The sequence below is a fragment of the Denticeps clupeoides genome, chromosome 15, assembly GCF_900700375.1.
Source record: "Denticeps clupeoides chromosome 15, fDenClu1.1, whole genome shotgun sequence".
NCBI lineage: Eukaryota > Metazoa > Chordata > Actinopteri > Clupeiformes > Denticipitidae > Denticeps > Denticeps clupeoides.
The window spans coordinates 7,946,301-7,970,827 of NC_041721.1; the positions used below are offsets into that span (position 1 = coordinate 7,946,301).

A 24,527-nucleotide genomic window follows, 5' to 3' on the forward strand; every position below is an offset into this window, starting at 1 on the left:
AACCGTGTGAATGTGTGTCTGTGCACAACATTTCAGGGGACCTGCAAGCACCCAGCTGTGGGGGCAGTTATGTTTCTGAGCACAGTGGCACCACATCACGGGTGGAGGAGCAGACTGGAAACTCAGTGGTGAGCGTGCACACAGAACTATGACTTTTCCACCTCAAACACCTTCATTTGACATCTTGGCAGAGTTTAAAGCTGCTTGGACTAATTTCTTTACAGACACACACACACACGTTTAGAGACATGCACTTTATGGCTAACTGAAGGGAGGTGAATGGGGATTTCTGCATGGAGCCATGCAGCAGGTGTGTAGTTAATAAGTCACAGGTGTGGAGAGGGTGAGCTGCCGTGTGTGTTTGAGCGTGTGTGTGTAGTATGCTGGTGGCTCTCTGTGTGTTTTGTGTGTGTCTCAGTGGGTCGCTCTGCAGCACAGGGGAGAAGTCAACCTATTCAGCCTCATCACTCCCCTGCTCTGCTGGATGCTGTTTCTGGGGAGACTGCTTTAGATGATGCACTGCTGGTGGGATCTGGTGGGGTGAGGGGTCAGAGTTCAGAGGGTAAATGATACCAGCGAGGGGTACGCATGACTGGAATAGGTGCAGGTGCACTGAGACAATGGACATTATTAATGTTCTCTATTTGATAGGTCTGTGTGCTGTGTGTGTGTGTGTGTGTCTAATACCTGAATGTCTTGCTATAAGCTCCAAAGCAATTATCCACCCCTAACAATGATGCATCCCGGGGTTCCATTAGTACGAGCTGGTAGGACCATGGCTGCATTCTCACACTATAACACCACAGGTCTCTCTTTTATGGCTGGTAATGGTGCCTCAGTCATATTAGCATTAACAGCGGTCAGTGGGGTCAGTCTCTGGTCATGTGATTGGCTCTGTTCTGGGTGGTCATGCTACTGGCTGTGTAGGCCCTGTGTTGAAGAGTGTTGGTGTGTGTGTGTGTGTGTCATTTGCAGAATGTTTCAGACAGCTCGTCTCAGTCACCATCTTCTTGGCTCCCCAAGACCAGCTTCTTAGAGCTGACTTATGGATCTGTGGAGGATGGAACCCATTGTGAAACCAGAGGTACTCAGTCCCAACGATCACAACAGTCCAGCTTGAAACACTAAGACACCAAGACATTTTAACTTTAATTTTATTTCTTATATCATGATGTCAATGTTTAATTGATTTAAATAAAACAACAAAACATTTCTATCATTATTTAAAAATAATAATGTAATGCAATGTAATGTAACGTATTATAGTGTGTAAACAAATACATTATGACTTTTATACAAATAATATGGTATATAATAAAAAAAAGCTTCTCTACAGTGAACTGAAATGCATACACATATTTATAAATTAGTTTTATATATGTTTCTGTGTATGTATATATAAGCATATGAACATGTATATGAGTGCATACATGTTTTATATGAATGTGTTTTGTATTTATTCTCTATTTGTTTCCTATTTTTCTTTTTTCGTTTGTTTAAATCCCAACCTGTGCAAGTCAACAAGCCGCTAGTCCAATCACCAATTGCAGATATGATTATTGCTTAAAACACAAGTTTTTGGATTCCCCAAACAATCAATCAGCTCCCTGCAGATGAATAAGAGGGCTGCTCTCCCACAGGTTAGTGGCAAGAGAGAGGGATGCTACATTATGAATCATTGTCCCCTGAGTGTCAGGACTGTGTTTGGTGTTACTCTGCCTCCGGTACACTTAAGCCTGTTAATCCTTCAGGGCTGTCTGCCGCTCGGTGTCGTCTTCTCCGGTCTTCTGTACATAAATGAATCATGGCTTAGAGGCTGCAGGCGTACAGTAGGCCCACAAGCATATCAAACCTGAAAAGGTGGGCTCAGGGGGGCGCTGGAAAGGTTGCTGAGTTCGTGGTGTCCTGTCCCCTCTCTACCTGTCTGAGTCTCTTTTCTTTTTCTGATCTTCCTGACCACTACCTCTTTTCTCTTGTTCTCTCATCCCTGTTTTCCACCCTGGCACAATTTTAAATAGCCCCTTTTCTTGGTTAATGTTGTGTACTGAAAGCAGCAGGCATCCATCAGAAAAGCTGAGCGATGTAATGTCCCGTGCAGTACCGGGTCAGAGGTGACACCATTAGATGCTTTTCGAAGCTCCAAGGGACATGCCATGCACGGTAGCCACTGCATTCAGCCCTGAAAACACAAGGACACCCGACTGACAAATTACACTTTGCAACTGGTGATCTGGGAGTAGGCTCTGGTGCGTTGTTAGAATGATTAAGGTTGAGACTGGGATGGAGAAAGATGATCCTGGAAAAGCCAAAGACAGGCGGAAAGCAATCAAATCCAAGGACAGAACAGATTTTCATTGTTCATGTCAAAGTGACCTGGCACTTTGTTTTAATTAAAAATCTCTTAGATCTCAGTTGTTTCATCTGTGAAGCAATAGATTTGTGGCATTGTATGACAGTGCTAATATTGATTAACCTTGTAGGTGGGATGTGATAAAGTACAAGCAATTTTCAGTTTGTATGAAGGGTTTTCAGGTTTATTCCATGACTATTTTCTTCAATCTGTTGATGTAGCTTCAATTAATCTGATTATCTAAGATTGGGATATTTTTTCTTTTGAATGACATACAAGACATCAAGACTGTAAACATCTACAAACACATGTAATATAGAATGGCACCATTGGTCAGTCTAGCTTTGTTTTATAAGACAATAGACATAAACCAGAGGTTTATGTGTGATGTGTGTAGGCCTAGAAGTGTCACCATGAGTAATAGAGGCAATGTCATGTGTACCTTCTATTCATCTACATTTTTTCTGCTTTTCATGCTAATTAGCTATTAAGTTTCTATTCCTTTATTGTAATTTCGCATGAAGTCCAGTTTTTCCAGGAGTCCATTGACAAGGACCCTACATTTCTATACTTCTATCTATATGTCTATCTATGTGTACTTGTACTTGAGTGAAGAACATGTGCACTTTTGCTTGTTGCTAGTGATGTTCGTTTGACCACCAGTCCAAAATCCGAACCCCACCTTTACAAATAGTGGTACCACCATTGTATTTCTGAGCAACAAATCATATGCTGCACTGTGGAGAATCGCTGTAAGCGATGAAGCCTGATGTTTGAGTATATGATGAGTATATGTTGGAAATTAATTGTGTGTGTATTCAGTCTGCTTTCTCAGACCACCCTTTTTGTGATCTCCATGGCCACCAGAAACCAAATTATAGGTAAATAAAGAAAGGAAAAAAAGGAAGAAAGGAAGACTTAATCTGAATTGCAGGGTTAAGACTCATCCTTCCTTTCTGCCTTCCCTGCACACTCAAAGGCTCGGCAGCAACAGTTACTCATTGTGAAAAGTAACACAAATGAGGGCAAGTGACTGACAAAAAAGATGTCACTCGGATTACCTGTGCACAATGACTTCTCAGAGGCCAACGGCATGGACACACACTGAGACGGGGTCAGCATAGGGGTCATAAGGAGGTCATGCTACAGACCAACGGGTGTTTGAGGGCTTCCAGGACGTCTTAAAGATCGACATGAGATTAAATCCAACCCCGTGGAGCTCAGAGAATAGGAAATAATGACATGAATGGATTATCTCTTAATGTGACACCATCACCAAAAATGAAGATATTAAAGTTGACCAGTGAGGCGTTCCTTTGTCTGTATAGGAGAAATTCTCCAGATGAAGATACACTCTGTGCTGCTTAGGCACAAATATTTTTGTAAATAAGACCATCTCAGGCAGAAAGAAACAATGGCTGATGAGAATTAAAAAATATATATGTATGTTTCTATGTAAAGTTCTACATTCCATTTCATTATATTTTGTAAATGAGACATTGAATGTTACATTACAATGTGCACAAGCACACTTGTATATACAGTATATAACACAAAGAGAATTTGTACAATATATATATATATATTGTACAAAAATAAAGGGAACACAAAAATGAATGAATGAATTATAATATATGAATTAATAATATTCTTATTAAAGAACATAGCTGAATGTGCTGACAACAAAATCACTCAAAAATTATCATTCCATGGAGGTCTGAATTTTGAGTCACACTCAAAATTAAAGTGAAAAAACTCTGAAAAAACAGTCTGATCCAACTTTGATGTAATGTCCTTAAAACAAGTCAAAATGAGGCTCAGTAGTGTGTGTGACCACCACGTGCCTGTATGTCCTCCCTACAATGCCTGGGCATGCTCCTGATCAGATGGTGGATGGTCTCCTGAGGGATCTCTTCCCAGACCTGGACTAAAGCATCCACCAACTCCTGGACAGCCTGGGGTGCAACGTGGATGGTGGATAGTTCTGGGAAACGGGGGGTTCTTATACCACCCTCATGGAGTCTGTTTGTGACCATTTGAGCAGACACATGCATATTTGTTGCCTGCTGGAGGTAATTTTGCAGGGCTCTGGCTGTGCTCCTCCTGTTCCTCCTTGCCCAAAGGCGGTGGTAGCGTCCTGTTGCTGGGTTGTTGTCCTCCTTCGGCCTCCTCCATGTCTCCTGGTAGCGCCTCCATGCTCTGGACACTACACTGACAGACACAACAAACCTTCTTGCCACAGCTCGCCTATATGCACCATTCTGGATGAGCTGCACTACCTGAGCCGCTTGTAAGGGTTATAGACTCTGTCTCATGCAACCACATGCAAGCACTGCATGTGGTTGCATTCAAAAATGCTAAATCACCACCTGCAGAACCACGCCTTTATTGGGAATGTCTTGCTAATTGCTTATCATTTCCATCAGTGTTGCTTCCTAAGTAGACAATTTGATTTCACAGAAATGCGATTGACTTGGATTTACATTGTGTTGTCCTTTTATTTTTTAAGCAGTATATAAATCTGTGAATTTATGTGAAGTATTGTATTTTTACAAATAAGATTATGGCAACAGTTATAATCAACAGTTTGGACACTGAAGTAAGTATCTATAAAATATAAATTGAAGAGTACCTTCTCCAAAATATTGAGATTTTAGGCCATCCTAATTGATTAATGGGTACTTCACTTCTTGTCATAATACCTTTATGGGTGCTTCACTCCCACACCTAACATATTTATAGGCGCTTCATTCTGAATTCATGACTGCTGCTTTTCCTTTTGGACATTCAGAGGGTCTCTAAGTGTTTACCTTGGTGTTTAGCATTCAGCTGCATCTGATGGTGGGGGGGTTGGGGTGAACTAAATTTGAAATCTGCAAGTTTACAATCTACACGCCACCAATTCAACTAATCTGAACTGGCCCAGGCGGATTGTTCCAGAAGGTCCCGATAGCGGCCGGACAGATTAAGAGTGTGAATGAGAGAGATGCAGAAGAAGAGATTAGTTCTGTTCGGGGCAGTGATGATTCCCCCCTGAGGACCACACACTGACACTGTGGCAGTTTGAGCATTGTCTCCAACACACTACTGTCACTGGGGGCGAAAGACCCCCGGCCCCCACGGCCCAAATCCTCTTTCGTTACTTCAGGCTCAAGGTCCGGACGCGGGCCTTTGATTGGCACTTGTCAGGCTTGTTGGGGATGATGACGTGTTGGGAAACAAGCCAGCAACAGACACCCAGAAAGGACAATCAGAGCCCATGAATAATAATCTGTGAGGATTTTCTCTTTTTTTTTTCTCAATACCCCTCCCTCCATTCTTCTTTTTCTGTGCCGGGATCGAGGGATGGAGGCTCTGGGTGGTATGGGTGAAAGGGCCCACCAGTCTCTGTCTTTTTGACACTCATCCCTTTCTCAAACACACAAAGAAAGGAGATACAAGTCCGACCTTCTTGCCTGTCCCTGGTGCAGTGTATGTTGGGTTTTGTGTTGAGCAATGTGTGCGTAAGAAAGGGAGAGTGTGTGTGTCTATGTAATCGCGTGTATAAGTGAAATCGGGTGGACATAGGACTTTTTTTTTTTTTTTAAGATTAGGGCGGGGACGCATAAGGGATTTGACTCGGTCACTTCTTGCCAAATCCAGCTATCTGCATTTGTCAGAACACTTCTGTTGGTATGGTAACCTGGTCTGTGTGTTTGAGATGGTTCCTAAGCGGTTCCAAGCCTTGTTTCCAGCTTTGACTGACCACTAATCAGTGCTCTCCATTCAAGGATTAGGGTATGTGAGAAAATTAGGTTTTAACAAGGAAGGTTGAATATGCTGCATAAAATCAGATGAGCCTCAAAACCGATTGGCCGAAAGCTTGGCATTTTTGGTAAGGGAAGATAACCGAGGCCCAGCGGCAACATCAGAATGATCATTCAGGAAAATGCTTTTGGTGAAGCTACGCAGCTGAATATCCTCTGTTAAGAGTCTCAAACCTTCACCCTTCGCCGATGTAAATGTTCTAGAAAATTCTGATGGAGTGATGCATTACTTCTCCCAAAGGTGAGCCAGGGTTGACCCGTGCTATAAAGGCGAACCACTGAAGCTTGTTGCAATGACTTTGTGCTTTGTGCTGGAAGACAGACTCACTAATGAGACATCCTGTTACCCATCAGTCCCGGTGACACAAGTTTGATTTCCGAAGGAAAAAGAATGGTCGTGGAAACCTTGTGGTTTGCAACAAACATTTATCAAGTGCTCTCTGTCCTGACTCAGAAGCGCTGAGATGTAAAACGACAGCAGAGAGACCCCCCCCCCCCCAAAAAAAAAAAAAAAGTCTGAGTCCTCATCGATTGCACCCTTTTTCTCTCTGTCCGTTCAAACCAGGAAGTGCTTTGTGTGGACTTTTCACTAGACAATAATGGCACTCCTAATTGTGGGCCGCGAGTAAATTAAAAGACATGGTGACTCTTTAGACAGAGTGTTCCCATTTGAGATGAGGTGTTTAAAAGTGGGGGGAGAAGAGGGGATTGTGCCGCGTGATGTGCAATTAGGATGGCAGAGGGGGGGGACAAACCCCAGAGTTTCCAAGAGAGGCTTAGCAAAGTAGTATATCCTGCCACCAAGTAAGATGCAAATACAGTTTTTGTTCTTAACGTCCAGGTACTTGTCCAGTTTTGTCCAAAAGCAAAATCTCCCACAGGTTTCCTGGAGAATGTCAAAAGCAGTCAACAAGTTGCAAAGAACAATGGGCACAGGGTCTACTGTAAAAAAGATTAGGTAGTAACTCAACATTGCTGTGCCTACGTAGAATGTATAGGCTTGTTTCGGTAACTTTGGCACGTGTGTTTTGGTAAAATTTGTTCGATTTATGCATTTATATTTTCAGGGCAGACTGAAAATTGATTTTTTAACTGAAGGATTTCACTGTATTCTTTTCAAATTTTAACCTAAACGAAGAAGAACCAAAATGAATGATTACTCTTGTTTTGTTTACCTGCATGAGTTCCGTGATACTTGGTGGTGAGATGTAGCACAGGCCACTGCATTTTAGACGGGACAGCTCCGTGAATTTAATTTCAGTTTTGGTTTACACAACATTTCACCGGCGCAAAAGACTGTTACTCGTGATTTTACAATCCTGTAGATGGCAGTAAAGTTCAGTGATGATGAAACATACAAATATGACTAATTAAATATGCAAATCCATATTCATGGGCAGTGATTATATAAGGTCAAAGTAATATCCAAATGTATCCATATCCATAAATTTAAAGATACAATTGGTTAGAACAATTATCACATCATCAAATTGCACTATTCTATACTTTGTACATTGCAGAAAGAAGAAGCCACACAATTATCCTGCTTACCCTCCATGTGCATTTATTTCCTTGTGTATGTGTACAGGAGTATCCAGTTTTGATCACAGACGGGACCTGAAGCAGGAACGCCACATGGAGGGACTGCCAAGTGAAGCGAGAAGAATGGAGTCTGGAAGGCTGGAGGAGAGGGGAAAAGAGAATGAAAGGAAGCGGAGGACAGCAATGCAAATTTACACCAGAATACAGCAGGACAGCAAGCTGAAACCTGGACCCGGTTCCACCTGCTCCAGGTTTGAGGACTGTGAGTTAAATACGTGAACAGGAACTGTATAATACATTTCTATTGAGCATTTTGAGCAGTATGGACCAATTTTTTTTTTTTTTTCGAGGACATTTAATCCCCACTAAGACATAAATAATGTACACATACACAAATGCATACACATAGTTTTGCACTCCCGCAAACACAATCACATTGTCCCAGGCACAGAAAATTAGACTCTCTCACACATCATCCAACTCCTCTCAAGACTGGAGGTTCTCGCTGGCTTTGTTTCCACCCCCTCCCCACCTCTCCACACTCTTTTCAGCCCCATGCTTGCACTTGATTTCATAATGACACTGGAGACGAACCCGACCAGGGACCTGCAGTTGTGACTGAGAATCGCATTCAGTGGCGCGATGATGGGCTGAGAGAGCGAGGGGAGCGATAAAGGTGGGGGAGGGACGGTACGTACAAGGTCAAGGTGAAGGGGGTGGAGCCGTGCTGAGGTCATGAGGGTCGGGGTCCTTGTGTGAATATGGGTGTCTGTGAATGGGCCTGATTGGGCAGGTCTGCTCAGCCAGTAATCAGCCATGATGAAGGGGCCTGCAGCTGTCTCTGGCATAACACAACAATGCGGCGCTATTGTGCATGACTTTATGCAAGTGTGAGTCACTGCGCTCTAGTGTGTATGTGTATGTGTATGCGTATGTGTGCACGTAACTATCAAATTTTCCATTTTCTTTCAATATTCATGAATCTCCTGTTCATGTGATCAAATATTGTTTAAAAGATTTGCATGTATACTTATGTACATATTTTCCTATATGTGTATTCTGTGTGCACATGCAATTGTGCGCAAGTGTGTGCGCTTGTCAGAGACCTCTTTTTCAGACACTTCTAAACGTGGATCCTCATTAGGAAAAGAAAGGCACTAATTGGGCCTAATTGGGCACCCTCTACTCCAACACTGACCACCGACCAGAGGAGAAAACAAGAGTCCTAAAATAGCACATCCCCTCTCCACCCTGCATCCGTCTCTATTCTTGCTGCCTCCCCTTCTCGTCCCCTTCTCCCTTTGCCATTTAACTCTCTTCTCTGTCACATTCGCCTACCTGTGACACACTTTCCCTAATTTGTTTTCTTGTGTTCCTGCGCTGGAGAGCTGCTCTGTATGTGTGAGTGTGTGTGTGTGTAAGGGGGTGTACGTTGTGTGTGCATGCATGCTGTCTCCTGATCTCTGTTGATGTGGAACACCTGGCAACTCCTTGACTGCCCCGCCCTAAGCACTTCCTATCCCGGAAACAGGGTCGCTCACGATTCTTCTATCAACGCATTCCTGCTTGTGTGTTGTCCATGCGCGCGCGTGGATGCGACTATGAGCTTATGGATAATTGCCCGAGCTTCAGTGCACGTGTGTGTGTGCGCGCGTGTGTGTTCGTACTCTGGGTTGTGTGATGAGTGAGTCAGGGTCTGGTGGCTTTATGTAATTTCGTGTTTGCTCAGCCTCTGTGCTGTACTCTCGCCATTAGCTCAGAATGACTGAGCAAACAAACAGCCAGCCCATTGATTGGCGGCCGTGTGGAATACAGCTGCCACGTTCGTACGGCTCCGGAGCTGGGGCGAAGTGAATCTGTCAAAGACTCTATTATGCGGCGTCCAAACAGAAATGCCCCCCCTCCACAATGTCCTTATTAATGGCACAATGTCAAGGAGAACCACGGCAATAATGGCAGATGATTTGGCTTTGTGTGGCTACCGCTGCAGATCAGATATGGCGCATGATTCCGCCTTTGTTCAATTATCAGTGTGGATCTGCGGTGAGTGTGTGTACGGTTTTGTGGTGAAGTTGATGCCGTGTGGCCAGGCTAAGGAGTGTGTCGACTGCGTGTGTCTGTGTTTGTTTTCCTTTTTTGTAATGATAGTGAAAGGTCGGGATTCTGTCACATTCTGCCCTCTGTTTGGCAAGCTGATAATATCAGTAAAAATTCCAATTTTCCGCTTAACTGGCTACGTTGCAAAGTTTGGTCATCAGGACCAGGCAAATTGGATGATTTTTGCTGAATACATGTCAGGATCTTAATCAGGAGGGATCAGTAAGAACTTTTGGGTCCAATTACATGTTTCAGCATGCAGCCCTTCAATAAATACTCCAATTGGTAAGAATGTCAAACCAAATACTTTGGGGCAGGCTCCTCAAATCATCTGAAGTGAGCCGCATAGCATTATTCAACATTTTCATCATTATTTCAGACGTCAAGAGACGTCACTGATGCCGTGCATGTTGCCATGACGGATGCAGACTTTTGAATTGAGTGCTCTTAGAAATATGCTTTTTAATGATGGTTTGTTGAGAATACTTTCATAAATGCTTTTCATTTGTCATCATTGGAATGTTGTCCAAACATATGCAAATATTTGCTTCTAGGCGGGGTTATTAATGTAACCCTAAAACGTTGCAAAAAACCACAGATATATGAGGCATTGGACTGAAATAAAACTTTGCCCAACACTAAACCAAGCACACCTGTGTTTGTTAATGGTGCCTTTTTGGTGATGGACAGGTTTAACGTGATGTACTTTATGATTTGGAGAGATGATGGGGTTTCCCTTTGGACCACTGAGTGACCGTGAAAGACAATGGCGAAAGAAAAAAACCTCTCATGTTTCTATTTGCCGAGCCCATCTTTGTGTATGAGTAATTATGATAAGAATGAGCACACTCGTACAGGCCTCTATATGTGGGACAGAGCCAACAAGCACTCCCGCCCCACAGACGAAAGGGGGTCACCTACTCTGAGCGCTGAATGTGACCTTTGTTAGGGGCATGATGGCATCTTTATTCTATATCTGACGGTGAGCAGAGACAAAGCTTCTAGATTAAGCGGGAAACTTACAAACAAACATGTACACAACTGACAAAAACACCAACACACAATGGACCTCTGTATGTGTTTTGTGCCCAGTGCTTTCAGAGCATTATAATATTAAGATAGTTTCATTTCAAAATTCACAAATAAATATCACACCATTCACAAATATATTTCTTGATTCATTTTTTTCGACTCAAAAATAAATGTAGGTGATGCACAAATGTCAGTGCAGTTACATTTATTCACAAACCGATAAACCTACATTTACAAACTCTGTATATATTTGTGCATACCCTTACATTTATTTGTGGATTTTTTAAACTTCCCTGAGGGTGCTTGTTTCACAAATGCTTTTTTCAAAAGGTAGCCAATCAAAAATCTCCAGCGTTAACAGCCAATCACATCAACTGATTTTCGAGAGTTTGATTTAATGGTGACAACATTGCGCCACTTTCACGCATTGTCGTGGTCTCTTGGTAGGAAGTTTCACTAAATGAATCGGGACAAAAGTCACAGATAAAACACATCTACCAGTGTTTTGTTGCGGTAGTGAATTGAAATGAAAGTTTCCCCGCTGGCTCAAGTCAAGCGGTGTCCGTCGGTCAGCACAGACAACCTGGTGTCTGGACAAATCCTGGACACAAGAATTCAATCTGAAACTCTCTGAAGTTTAAGTGCAGCTGTCTATCGCCAGACCATTTTATATTGTGTTTATTTGCATCTGTACGAGCATTCAGTCAATGTTGCTTAGACATTGATGGCAAAAATGTAAGCACAGATTGTTAGCCTATTAGCTTCAGCAACTTGTTTCACACAAAATCATTTCAGTTTGTTTATAACAGAAACATTATTGCTCCTTTCTGTTCCAGTGATCCGAAGCCTCCCATCTAATTTGTAACTAGAGTATTTAATTATCTCTACAGAGTAGTCCGAACATATCATGGCTGTAACTGACAGAACTCAAGAGAGATTTTTCATCAGTACAACAGTATACACAATATACCATGTACTGAAATACTGTTTCACATTGACATCCCCATACTGCCATTGTAAAAGAAATATATACATACACAGTACAGGCCAAACATTTGGACACACCTTCTCATTCAATGTGTTTTCTTTATTTTCATGACCATTTACATTGGTAGATTCTCACTGAAGGCATCAAAACTATGAATGAACACATGTGGAGTTATGTACTTAACAAAAAGTGGAGACCTGGTCTCCACAGTCACCGGACCTGAACCCAATCCAGATGGTTTGGGGTGAGCTGGACCGCAGAGTGAAGGAAAAAGGGGGCAACAAGTGCTAAACACCTCTGGGAACTCCTTCAAGACTGTTGGAGAACCATTTCAGGTGACGACCTCTTGAAGCTCATCGAGAGAATGCCAAGAGTGTGCAAAGCAGTAATCAGAGCAAAGAAACTAGAATATAAAACATGTTTTCAGCTATTTCACCTTTTTTTGTTAAGTACATAACTCCACATGTGTTCATTCATAGTTTTGATGCCTTCAGTGAGAATCTACCAATGTAAATGGTCATGAAAATAAAGAAAACACATTGAATGAAAAGGTGTGTCCAAACTTTTGGCCTGTACTGTGTGTGTGTGTGTGTGTGTGTGTGTGGGTGTGTGTGTGTGTGTGTGTGTGTGTGTGTATGTATGTATATATATTATATATATATATATATATATATATATATATATATATATATATATATATATATATATATATATATATATATATATATATATATATATATATATATATATAGTTATATATATATATAGTTATATAGTTATATAGTTATACACGCACACACATATCACTCCACTAAAATAGTTTTTTGTTTCATTTATCACAATATTTATAGCATTTATGGATTTAATTTTTCGTTCTTTCGATGGTTTATAATAGCTGGCCAATGTAAGATAAGATTAGATGGTCCTTCACTAGTTTACAGTTACAGTTGTATTTCAGGTCAACTGCTCTTTATGCATAGATTAGTTTTATTAAAGAACAAACAATGTAAAATAAGGTCATCACAGCCACAATATAAACTTTTTCATTTATAACTGTTTTAAGGACAACTTTGTATTCAGTGGAATGCACAGTTCTGGGTCAGAAATGCTTTTGAGACATTGACATTTTAGAAAAAAAGCGACATGTAAACACAATGCAAGTGTCCCCATTGTATAAGAACAGTGTTCATTCATTATTCATAGCTCCGTGAATGTGAATCCAGCCACTGGGGCCATGGTTTGAAGGCTTAGTATTCTGTTTGGGACGTGAGGGGAGCTGAAGACCCTTTCAGGAGGCTGAGGACCAGCACTTTCGGACTGTCACTCTGCATCCAGAGGGTTGACTCTGGAGAAGGAAAAGCAAAGAAAAATGTAAAGACCAGGTCATGGAAAACAAACAGTTTGAGTTGAATAGTCTTAAAAAAAAACAGTGGACCCTCCCTCATCATCATCGTCGTCGCCTCCCTTTTTTCCTCCTCTCAGTCAATCGCTACTGAATCACCCCCCTTCTCTCTCACTCACTCTCCTGCTACCTCCTTCTCTTGATTAACATTTTCTGCTAGGCTTCACACCAAAGACCCAACCTGTACGCTCTAAAGCCAGGGTGAAAGAAAGCCATCAGCCAGCAGAGTGGAATCAAATAAGGCTATCAGGCGGGAGGTTTTCAGAGCCACGGCTTTGTGCTGCAGCTCCTCCCCTCCCTGCTTCCTCCCTCAATCTCTCACTCCACTGCACCTTTTGTCCCCTTGATTTCCCCGGTGAAATCCGAGCCGATCTGCATCTGTGTGTGTGTGTGTCTGTGTGTTAGGGGCTTTAAAGCTAAATCCCATCCACTGCGCTGGGACCAGCCGTGTGGCACCAGGGACCGTCAGACAGACCTGCATGTTATAGATATTTGCAAACAGATGTAGGGTTCTGGCCTGGTGGTTTTGATCAATCAAGCCTTAACAAGTGGAGTTGACTGGATGCGAATGTAGCACTTAGCATGTGAAAGGGAAGGTCGGGATAGGCCCGGGTCTGATCAGGAGTAAGCAGATAAACGGCAGATTGAAAACGGGCCCCCTGCGAACAGGCAGCAGCCCACAGCACCAGGGCTTTAAATCCAGAGGCTGATATCAACTCTTTCTCCATTTCCTAATGAATAGATCTATTCTTCCTCCACAAACTGTCTGATGTGCTAAATCCAGAGCACCAGAGACTTAAAGGGACAACCACCATTCCCTTCTCTCCTCCACTACTCCTCTTGCCTTCTGCTTATGTATCTTTTCTTTTTCGATTTTGTCATTTCAGGCTCGTTCTCAGAAGCCTAATATTTAAAAAAATATATTTATGTTTGTGTGTGTGTATATATACCAGTTGGATTCTTGGCAAAATATTGCATCTTCAGTCTGGAGAAGCTGGCTGAATACAAAAAGGTTTTTGAAGCTGTAAGAAATCTCTTTTATAATTGTGTTAATATACACATTTTTTTTTTTTATAAACACAGTGTTTAGTATTGACGATCCCCTTTTTTCTCTTCAGGCCGACAGTGATGGAGATGGTTACCTGTCCTGCCTGCAAGTTCTTCTTGCATTAAAAGACATAGTACCTCCAGAGGTGCTTTCTGAGGATGACGAGATTTATGTCTATAGGGTGTGTGTATGTAATATATAAAAGTTTAGTTTGATGTATATACACTAAAGTTTAGATGTTAGGTCTCACCAGAAAATAAATCAGAACATTAGAGATGCTTAAAACAAATGTAGCTGTTTTTTATGTCTTACTATTGTATTGTCAATTTAACATATTTTCTACAAAGACTCAAGCTATTGATTGTTGAACAAACTACATAAGGTGTGTGTTAAGCATGCTGAAATTCCCTTTGCAAACTTGATAATGTGCTAGGATGGGTTGGAAAGAACCTATTGTTGATTTTCTCCTTTGTTTTAGTATGAAGTTGGGCCCAAATTTCTGGCCAGTGGTGTATCCGTGTGCTCTCGCTCTCCTTTATCCAGGCTTTAAAAAATAGAAGAGGTGTGTAAACTCTGCAGACTTTTTCTGTCTCTGTTGCTCAGATCCTGGAGCTGGTTGACCTGCGTGTGACAGATGGGGCGCTGGACCTTCGTCTGTTTGCTGTTGTGGCGAGCCTGGCCGAGAAAGTGGCCACATTCGAGTGAGTAGAGGAGGCTCATTAGCAGCAGACGAGGAAAAAGAGAGTCGCTGACCTCCCATAAATAAGGACATGGCCTAAGTGCCTGGGTGTGTGAGTGTGTGTGTGTGTGCATGTGTGAGTGACTCTTTGTGTCTGAGAAGGTCTGAAGGCTGGATTCGGCTGATGAAGTACAGGATGTGTGTGAATGTGTCTTTGTGAGTCCCATCTACAGTGTCTGCTTTTTTTGTATAATATCTGTGTGTGTGTGTGTGTGTGTGTGTGTGTGTGTGTGTGTGTGTGGCCAGGGCTACTATTTGCATCCTAGTGAGGACATTTTGCTGCCCCTCTCTAGGAATAATGTTTATTCCAAAAAGACAAAGATGAAAGTAGGTAGGGTAAAAAGTGGGCTGAAAGAGGTTACTGGGGTTAGGTTAGTGTCATGGCTTTAAAAGTGTTGTTACTTTAAGTTGGTTCATATTTATTCTTCAAATGTTACACAGTTATTACTATAGGTCCCCTAAAAAAAATGTTTATGTGTTGTGTGTGTGTGAGTGAGTGTGTGTGTTTGTCTTGACCCTAGCCCACTGGCCTATCACATCCTGGGCGGTCAGATTCTGAATCCAAAGTCCATCTCACTGATGAGGTTTTTGGGGTTAGCGCTCCAGCATTAGATCAGGCCCCATATGCCACAGATTCCCACACACTGTGCTTTTCTTTCCCCTGTGTGTTTTATGGCCTGGGTCTGGCCAGGGTCTCACAGGTCAGGGGCTGTTTCAGGAGTTTCAGGGTCAGACCCTACTGATTTACTACACTGTTTTGTGCATTCTTGAGAGTGGATGTCTGTCCTGTTCAATGAGAAAGAGGACTATGTCTCGAGTTGGGTAGGATTCTGTTAGAAATCAAGTCTGAACTGAAAATTCCCTCACAAAGGCTTCAATGCATATACTTTACTTTACTTTATTTTGCAGACACTTTTATCCAAAGCGACTTACAAGAGGAAGATACCAGCAATTCTCGTTCGATTTCTATAGATTTTGAGTTTACAACACTAAGAGCCCTGATAAGGCCTAACTTGTTAAGTTGTTAAGTACTTTTTTTTTTATTTTGTGCAGTGTGTATGCATGTGCATGTGTAAGTGTTAGATTTGTCTGAAATACTTTTTTCAACTGCTTCTTAAAGGTGGTAGTAGGCTCGGCTAGTCGAATGGAGCAGGGCAAGTTCCACCAGCCAGGGACAACAAAGGAGAACAGAGTTGATTGGAATCGGAGATGCCGTGAAGAGGGAATTTTCAGTCTCATTTCATTTGCAGATCTGAGAGGGCGTGCAGGAGTGTAACCAGCTAGTATTGTATTGATATAAGCGGGTGCAGTTCCATTTACAGCCCCGTAGGCATATAAATATTTATTATTTATCATCACATAGACACTACGTAAATGTATGTCCTATTAAAATTAATTGCCTTTCTTCTCAGTCTTGCTTGCTGTCCATTAGTTTCACAGTTCATTTCAAGCTTTGTCCCTTTTACCACTATACTCTATTTAGAATTGAATAGAAAAGAAAAGAATAGCATAGAATACCTTCTTTGTCAGACAATGTTGTACAAAGTTTGGCCCCGTTCTGTATAGCTCTGGAAAAATGAACTTTCAGCACCAACACACTTCTTCAACATGAACAGCTGATTAGATGGAATGGTAGTAGCCTAGTGGGTAACACACTTGCCTCACAAGTTCAAATCCCACTTCCTACAGTTGTGTCCCTGAGCAAGACACTTAGCCCTAAGTTGCTCCAGGGGGGGACTGTCCCTGTAACTACTGATTGTAAATCGCTTTGGATAAGAGCGTCTGATAATTGCCATAAATGTAAAAAAAACTCACCAAAGAAAGAAAGGTTTAAAAGTCACTGCTGTGTATCTAACTCACATATTTTATACAGTTCAAACAGTTGAATCATCCTAAATTAAAGTAAGCTTTCTAAACTTGTTTAGTTTAGTTTATGCATCAAGCTGAAAAAAGTGAACAGTGGCTAAAGTAAAAAAAAAATCTGTCACACCAATTTTTTTAGAATTGATGTAATGTAAATAAACAGGGTGCAGAAGGTTAGATTGGTTTATTTACATTATGTCAGCCCTAAAATATTAAGTGGTATGGTTTAACTTTAGCCAGTGTTCACTTTTTCCTGTGTAAAAAACTGTATTTTCTGCAGCAGCAAGGGTGACAAATGGTATCATAAATTATATGTTGGTATTCCCATGTTTGGTTTGGTAAATCTTTCCTTTAGTTCCTCATGTCTGTGGTTTTGAAAAAGAAAAGACAGAAAATGATCTGAACCAAATTAAATATCTTCATAAATACACAGATGCAATCTCAGCAAGATTTAAGTCCAACTCTCACTGACAGTCCATCTCCATTAACCCAAAGTGGGTCAACATGCATTCATGTCCTGACACAGAGACTCCTACGACCTCAGCATCCCTCGTACCCCAACCACCCTAAACACACAGGAGACCGCCAAAATGTGTACATTACATAAGCAGGGGAGGAGGAGACGGCAACAAAAGAACTGGGTTATGATGCTGTTTACCAGCCCCCCGCATTTTCCGCTCAAAATACAGACCCCGCGCCATTCTCCCTGTACACGGTAGGTCGAGTTTACCGCCAACCAACTGCAATTAATGATCATTAGCTGTCCTGTCTCCGTCCATCGCAATCAAAGTGCTCTGTGCCGTAGCACGGGCAGAGAAAAGGGCCAATCACAATGCAGGAGCAATCAAGCGTGTGGCGCGGTGGCCATTCAGTGGGTATAGTCTGGGAGGGGGGGGGGCGGCTCGTTAGTGAGTTGAGGACGGTCGCTGTGCCACACGCTGGACAGGAGAGGCTTGTCTGAACAGAATGGCTTGTGTCTCTGTGCAATTATCCAAGTGTGTGTGTGTGTGTGTGTGTGTGTGTGTGTGATTGTGTCAGTCAGTCAGTGGTCACATTGCAGCAGAGCGTGCCTCTTTGCGAGCAGCCCCCCGCACAACTGCTTCCACCCCAGTCATAGCCAACCACACACACACACACACACACACACACATACACACACACACACCCCCCGGGCACAACAGTTTTATCCGTTAAGGTGGCGCGATGGCCTCGTGTCCACAATCATTGTTTTGAGAAACAGTCCGCTGTGAGCAACCACAATGGACTCAGAACACTTTACCATCATCGGCTACCCAAACACACATGGGCCGGTCCCGCCAAAAAGTGACCCACCATAAGAGAAACTAAGATCAGGATGCCCTCACAGTGTGACTTATCCTACACTGGCTAAATTTTCAAAAATTGAAGTAACCATTCACACCTAATTTTTTAGCATTGACGTAATGTAAATAAACAAGGTTACAGCAATTTTGATTGATTTATTTACATTCAAAATATTTCCTTTTTTTTTATTTAGCCTGTGTTCACTTTTTCCGAGTATAATAGATTAATAGATTAATAGATTTTTTAAATTATAGATGTTAGATATATACTAAAAAAACGTAAGGATAAATTAGTAGGCTTAGTTTAAATGAGGAAACTAAAATATTTTTAACTACTGTAATGAGAAAAAACACAACAAATCACAGCTATGGTGGCGATACCTAAACTATTTTGTTTTATTACTATTTTCATGGATTTTTGTCGCATATTTCTGTTTTCAGTGACTTTATGCATTCCCTCATCAGCAAGATGGACTTCAAATCCCTGGAGATGAAGCTGCACAAAGCCAAGGTAATCTGAGCGAGTCCTGTGTGTATGAAAACAGCATATGTTCCTCAGGGCGGCACGCTATTTCTAAAGCGGAACAGACTAGTTTGTGCCCACCACCATTCACACTTTCCCCCTCTCTGATTGACTTTTCCCCGCCTCGTCCACTCAGCGGTGTAAGAAAAAGGCCCCCGCTGTGTAATTAGGGTGAAATCTAGACCGGGGGGGCGATTCAAGCAAACCGTCGGCTTTCTGTCTAGCTGGCCGGGCCTGAGGTGTGCCGAAAAGAGGTGGGAAAGCACAAATGACAACCAAAAAAAGAGAGAGAGAGAGAGATTATGAGAAAAATCGAAAGAGTTGAGAGAAGCGTATTTCTTTCTCTCTTTTTTTTTTCCGCTTTGCTTTCATGGATTACGTTTTCTAATCTCATTAAAGTGGCCGGCCGTGTGTACACAGCGTCCGCTCCTCCCAGCAATCAGCCAGAGTCACATTGCTAATCTCAGATGGACCAGGGGTGTAGGATGACCATTCACCCTTGATGGTAGCCCCGGCCCATTCACTTCTGGGAAGGTGGGTGGGGTTGGGCTCTGAAAGCCTTGAGGTGCTGGAGCTGGAAACTGAACCCTCCATATCCAGGTTCCAGGATTTAGGTGAAGAGAGAGAGCAGCTAATTAAAGAGCCGGTGGAGGTGGGAGTGTTATCAGAGGTGTGTGAGGCGGTGGGCACACTGCCAGCAGATTACTAAAACCCTCCACACACACACACACACACACACACACACACACTCACCCACACCTTTTACCCAATTATAACTTGAGACGTATTTAGCTGTGCAAACAGGTGCAGCAGAACAAGAGTATAAAAGGGCCGCTGAAACCTGAGCCTCCACACACACACACACACACACACGCCACCACCACTACCAGACATACGGTGTCATAGTCATTTGTCCCAAGCGGTCAACCACTGCTCCAAATGATGTCGAATATTGCTTGGACTTTGTATTAACTTCCATTTATTTGATTCTCTTCTCCAAAGTGACCTACATTCACTGACGACAGGTTAAGCCCCCCTGGGGCAGCATACGGGTAACCAAATTGTGCATAGACACAAGGGCAGCGGTGGGATTTGTAAAAATGAGGATCAGAATGATTACTGTGACCTTGACTAAAGCCTAATCTACCTAATCAACTACCTTCTCTGAGGATGTTTTAATGCATATGATGTCATGGTGTTGTGATGGCAACAATTAACACAAAATTCAGCCAACCCCAAACTGCGCATAACCTTGCAAGCTGCTACCTCGTGAGCATGACCTCTATTGCACTTTTATCTGCTTGTATAAATGTGGACGGATGAGGGGGGGGGTTGAGGAAGCGTCCCCGTAAACTGACGGTTGCCGGTTCGAATCCCGATCTGCCAAGATGGCACTGAGGTACGACTGAGCAAAGCACCGTCCCCACACACCGCTCCCCGGGGGCCTGTCATGGCTGCCCACTGCTCACCAAAAGAGAGGACACTTTTCATCGTGCCACCGTATGCTGTGCTGTGTATCACAATGACAATCACTTCATATAAAGGTGCTTTGGTTTCATTTTGTGTGTGTGTGTGTGTGTGCAGGAGCTGTTCCTCTTCCTCCTGGAGGCACAGACAGGGGGCACTGGGACACAGCAGGGCACCTGCATCAGTGCTGAGCAGCTGCTTTTAGAACTGAAAGCTGGGGGCATTCGCTGGGATCAGGAAGAGGCCGTGTCCAAGGAGCTTCGCCGCCTCTGCTCACTCGACCTGCTCGACTTCCTGGCCTACCTCCCCCTCTTCATCCTCATCCACACGTCCATCATCAGCAACCCACTGGACGATTCACCCAAACTGTGACATCGTCGCCAAACTGACACGTCTCAACCGTGTACTAATTAGTAGCTTCTTAATAACCCCATAATGGCAGGTTGTTGGCGGTGTGATGTTGGGAAATAAAAGCTTTCTGGAAGGTGACCCTTCAGGACCATGATTGAGAGGCACCCCTCTTTATGTTCCAGTTAATAAAGGTCTAGAAATGGCACTTCCCAGTACACTGAGTTCAAATGACCCCCTCACTCACTCACTCACTCACTCCCAGAAGCACACACGAGCCAGGAATTCAAACTCACAACCTTGGAGGTGTCAGGCCATGCCAGGTCTTCCGATTCCACTCTACTGTGTTTGTGCGTCAGAAAGGATCACCCCTTGCACCCAGCTTCCAGATTCCGACTGGATGCTACGCTGAGATCGGCGCCCGAGCTGTGGAGTGCTGTCTGTGGTACTGAATCATAAACCCTCTCTGCCCAACCAGAACACACACCACACTCCTGAGGGCTTGCAGACGAGAGCAAAGAAATTCTGCTCCGTCCGCAGCTTCCGTTCATGTGCAGGTGACCACAGTGTCTGAATGTGTTTCTTGGGCACCACCATGCGCGTCCAAGAAAGGGGGAAAAGCACACTGTCCTTGTGGCTGCAGTCTGGGACGTCCTTTTTAACAAAACGAAAAAAAAGGCCCTTTAGTGACTGTGAGAGCGAGTCTGCACCCTCAGCATCATGTGTAGGCAGGGAGAGCGAGAGAGTTTGAGAGTGGAGCGATAAGAAGAGGCGGCGATAGCCAATCAGTGCAGCTTCCTTAGAAAGGGCCCGGTCTTTTCAGCCGCATAATGAGGGGGGGGGCAACATTCTCTCACAAAAGGATGGACAAACACACACACACACACACACACACACACACTGGCCCACTCCCTTGGTAACGGCTGGGTTTTCATACTGTATAAGAGAGGAATGTAGTGTTTATCTACACAGCAGCTATGCTAATTCGCTCCGCTGCTTGTTAATCAGAAAAAATGGGGTGAGGCCTAAAGTAGGCCCCTGCTCTGAATGGGACGTGAGGGGGCAGGCGGCCCGCAGCGCCGCGTCCGTGGCGACAGCCCCGACGAACGAGGAGAACCACGGTAAAGAGTGCAGTTCTTGCTGAACTTGTATTTCTCTTTGGTTGGCGTTCAGCCATTGTCGGTGGTGCACACGCTTATTGCTGAATTTGTCAGGCTCACCGCCAATGTCACTTTAAACCCGCTCAAACGCCGCCCCTTGGATGAACCAAAAAAAAAGACGAAGAAAGAAGTAAATACAGGCAATTGAAAGGCTTCTGAGACACAGCTGTATATAAAGACAGAGGTGTGCCCAGTAACAGCGTAAAGAAATCCATTCTATATAGAAGATATAACTGTTCAAAGGTTTTGGGGTCCTTGGTTTTTCACCAAAAAAATGGTCATTGGCAAATAATGATGAACAAATAATCTGATGAACCAGATGCTGTTCTAGTGTGAATGTGGCCAGTTTGTGGTTTGAACTATTTTCAGATGGTTTTCTAATAGTGAATGAAGTCACACACTAAAATGAATGCAGCATTCCTCTCTACATCTCTGATGGTAGTGCAGATATGTATTTATATGTATTGTGTATTTAATTACTTCATTGTAAGTTTCTAAAAAATAACATAAAAGTGAAACCAGGTGTAATTTGTATCGCTATTTATAGATCTGTGCGGTAAAATAAAATCAGCGTTTTTTTGTGTGTGTATCTGAGTAAACTTGCTAAACATAGTATGCATTTTTGGGTACACAACATGCTTTGGGCCCATGAAAAATCGACTCAAACCCCAATCGGACTTTAAATAAACCATGGGCTTGGCGCGCACAAGAGGTGGCCGGTGCCATATGCTGGAGGGATTTTACGGATTTCTTTTTACGCAAAGTGAATTTCACACCAGAGGCTTCTCCTCCGCCGCTTTCCGCCTATCCTTCCTATCGATCCCCTGGCGAAGGCTTGATGGACGCGCGAGTAAATTGATTACCCAGGCTGGTCAAGGGTTCGGGTCAACTTAAACTCGGTTTGGGTGACTTTACACTGAATGGGAGCTTTTATTCCTATTCCAGGCTGCCCAGGAAGGGGCGGGTCCGCGCATAAATAACACATAAGTTCCGTTACGTTGCTCTTTCTTTTCATTTCTCGCCATTGTTGTCCGGGACAGACGTGGCATTTTAGCTGCTGATTTTGAGTTTAGGAAGTTGTTTATTTTCTGTTCCGAAAAAAAAAGATATGTTATAGACAGTTGACAGTTGTTTTGTGATTTGATGTATTTTTTTGCATGTAAAATGCATGGTAAAAACGCGCCTTTGAAGCTTGGTTTCCGCTCCGCTGCTTGCACGCGGAGAACGGGTGCCGCTGCTTCGCGTCTTTTTTTTTTTTTGCTCCTGTCGGTCGAGTGCCGGACGCGCGCTGCTGTCAGAAGGCACACGCCGTCCGCCGGTGACGGTGTTGCCAGGTGTGGGCCGAGATTCCGTTCCCATTAAAAAGAAAAGAAAAGAAAAGAAAAAGACTGAACCCAAAGCGTGCTGTGGGAGGGACGCGTTTCACACTGTGCGGCCTGAAAAGCACAAACAAGATTCAAACTTTATCGCAACCGCATTCGGGCACGACTTCAACACATTGTGAAAAATCTTAATTTATTAAACGAATGAGACGATTTCCCACCAACATTTCACATGATCGTTAAAAAATAAAATAGAAGTTAAAAGTGGAGACAGACGCGCCAATAAATTATTGTATTGAGTCTAATAAATACGGACGCGGAGAAATTACAAAAATACGCCGTACACCAGATTTTTAGTAGAATCCCTGCGTTCCAGCAGAATGGTTCACTTCTTCAGACATGTAAGCAAAGGCTTCGCCCCCTTTCTGCCGATTCTGCTGTTGGCGCGCAACCCCCCCCACCCTGGCAACCCCCCGACCCCGGTCGCGCGCGCGCGCGCGCGAGCCGTCCGGTCGTTAAACAGGCGCACGCGGCCGGCCGCGGGCGCGCACGCCCATCCACCTGTCGCGCGCGCGCGCCTGCGTCCACCTGCGTCGGTGTCGGCGCACGCCCGACGCGGGCCAGAAGAAGGGGGCGGCCGGTCGCTTTCAAGCCCGCCAAAGCGCCGGAGAAGTTTAGGAAGCAGTTAAACGTCCGCCTGGACAGAAGCGTGTATTGCGGGTGCAGACTCATCACCCCCCCCCCTTTTTTTTTTTTTCCAAACCGGTAATTAACCCCGCTCGTTTGGGCGTAATGCGGCTGCGTCGTTCGATTTCGTTTCATTTCGTTTGTTTGTTTTTTCGGGTTTAATTTGACGGGCTGTTTAAGTCCGCTATTCGGGTCACGTCGCTCCAGTTTCTGGCTCATCAGCTCCATTCATCGGGGCCGCATCTCTCGCCTTATAAGGTCCCACGCCCCTCGTCAAGTGAAGAGCAACAAAGAAGAAGTACCTGGAGAACTCGACATGAGGTTCCACCGCCAACCCGATGAAAGGTTGATCAGTTTTCATGATGTTACAGAGCATGTTAATGAGAACACTGAGCTTTTTTTTTGCGTGTTTCTTTGATTCTTTTATTATGAGACTAGTGTGAAGAAAACAAGTGGTTAAAGGCATTTTCCCGTTCAACCGTGCAGCACGTCGACGGCGCGCCGGTTGGTCAAAAGATGCGTATAGACTTTTGATCATCTCGAACTCAGACGTTACAATAACATGTAATTTCTATGAAATAAGACACGTTGGTGCAAAAAAAAAAAAAAAAAACCCTCCTAGACCGTAGAGAGAAGCTCCATCTGCAAAGCCTTATTACGGACTACGTCATAAGCAACTTATTCATATATTTTTCAAAATATACATATTAAAAGAATGTGTACAAAACATCTATAAACCTCTCGCATACAAAAATAGCTTAATATATATATATATGTATATCCAAAAAACAAGAACAATATTTTATACAAATAGAATTTCAGTATATAATA

The 24,527-nt window shown here is 43.4% G+C and overlaps 1 protein-coding gene across 1 annotated transcript in view; it reads left to right on the forward strand.

Moving 5' to 3' along the window:
* Positions 1-20,668, forward strand: part of LOC114765065 (uncharacterized) — a 44,350-nt gene extending 23,682 nt beyond the window's left edge. The window contains exons 8-12 of the mRNA XM_028955123.1: positions 37-128; positions 976-1,084; positions 7,745-7,960; positions 18,631-18,700; positions 20,297-20,668. Coding sequence (XP_028810956.1) covers positions 37-128; positions 976-1,084; positions 7,745-7,960; positions 18,631-18,683 — 470 coding nt within the window. The 3' untranslated portion in view covers positions 18,684-18,700; positions 20,297-20,668. The remainder of the gene's footprint in view (positions 1-36; positions 129-975; positions 1,085-7,744; positions 7,961-18,630; positions 18,701-20,296) is intronic.
* Positions 20,669-24,527: the final 3,859 nt, after the last annotated feature.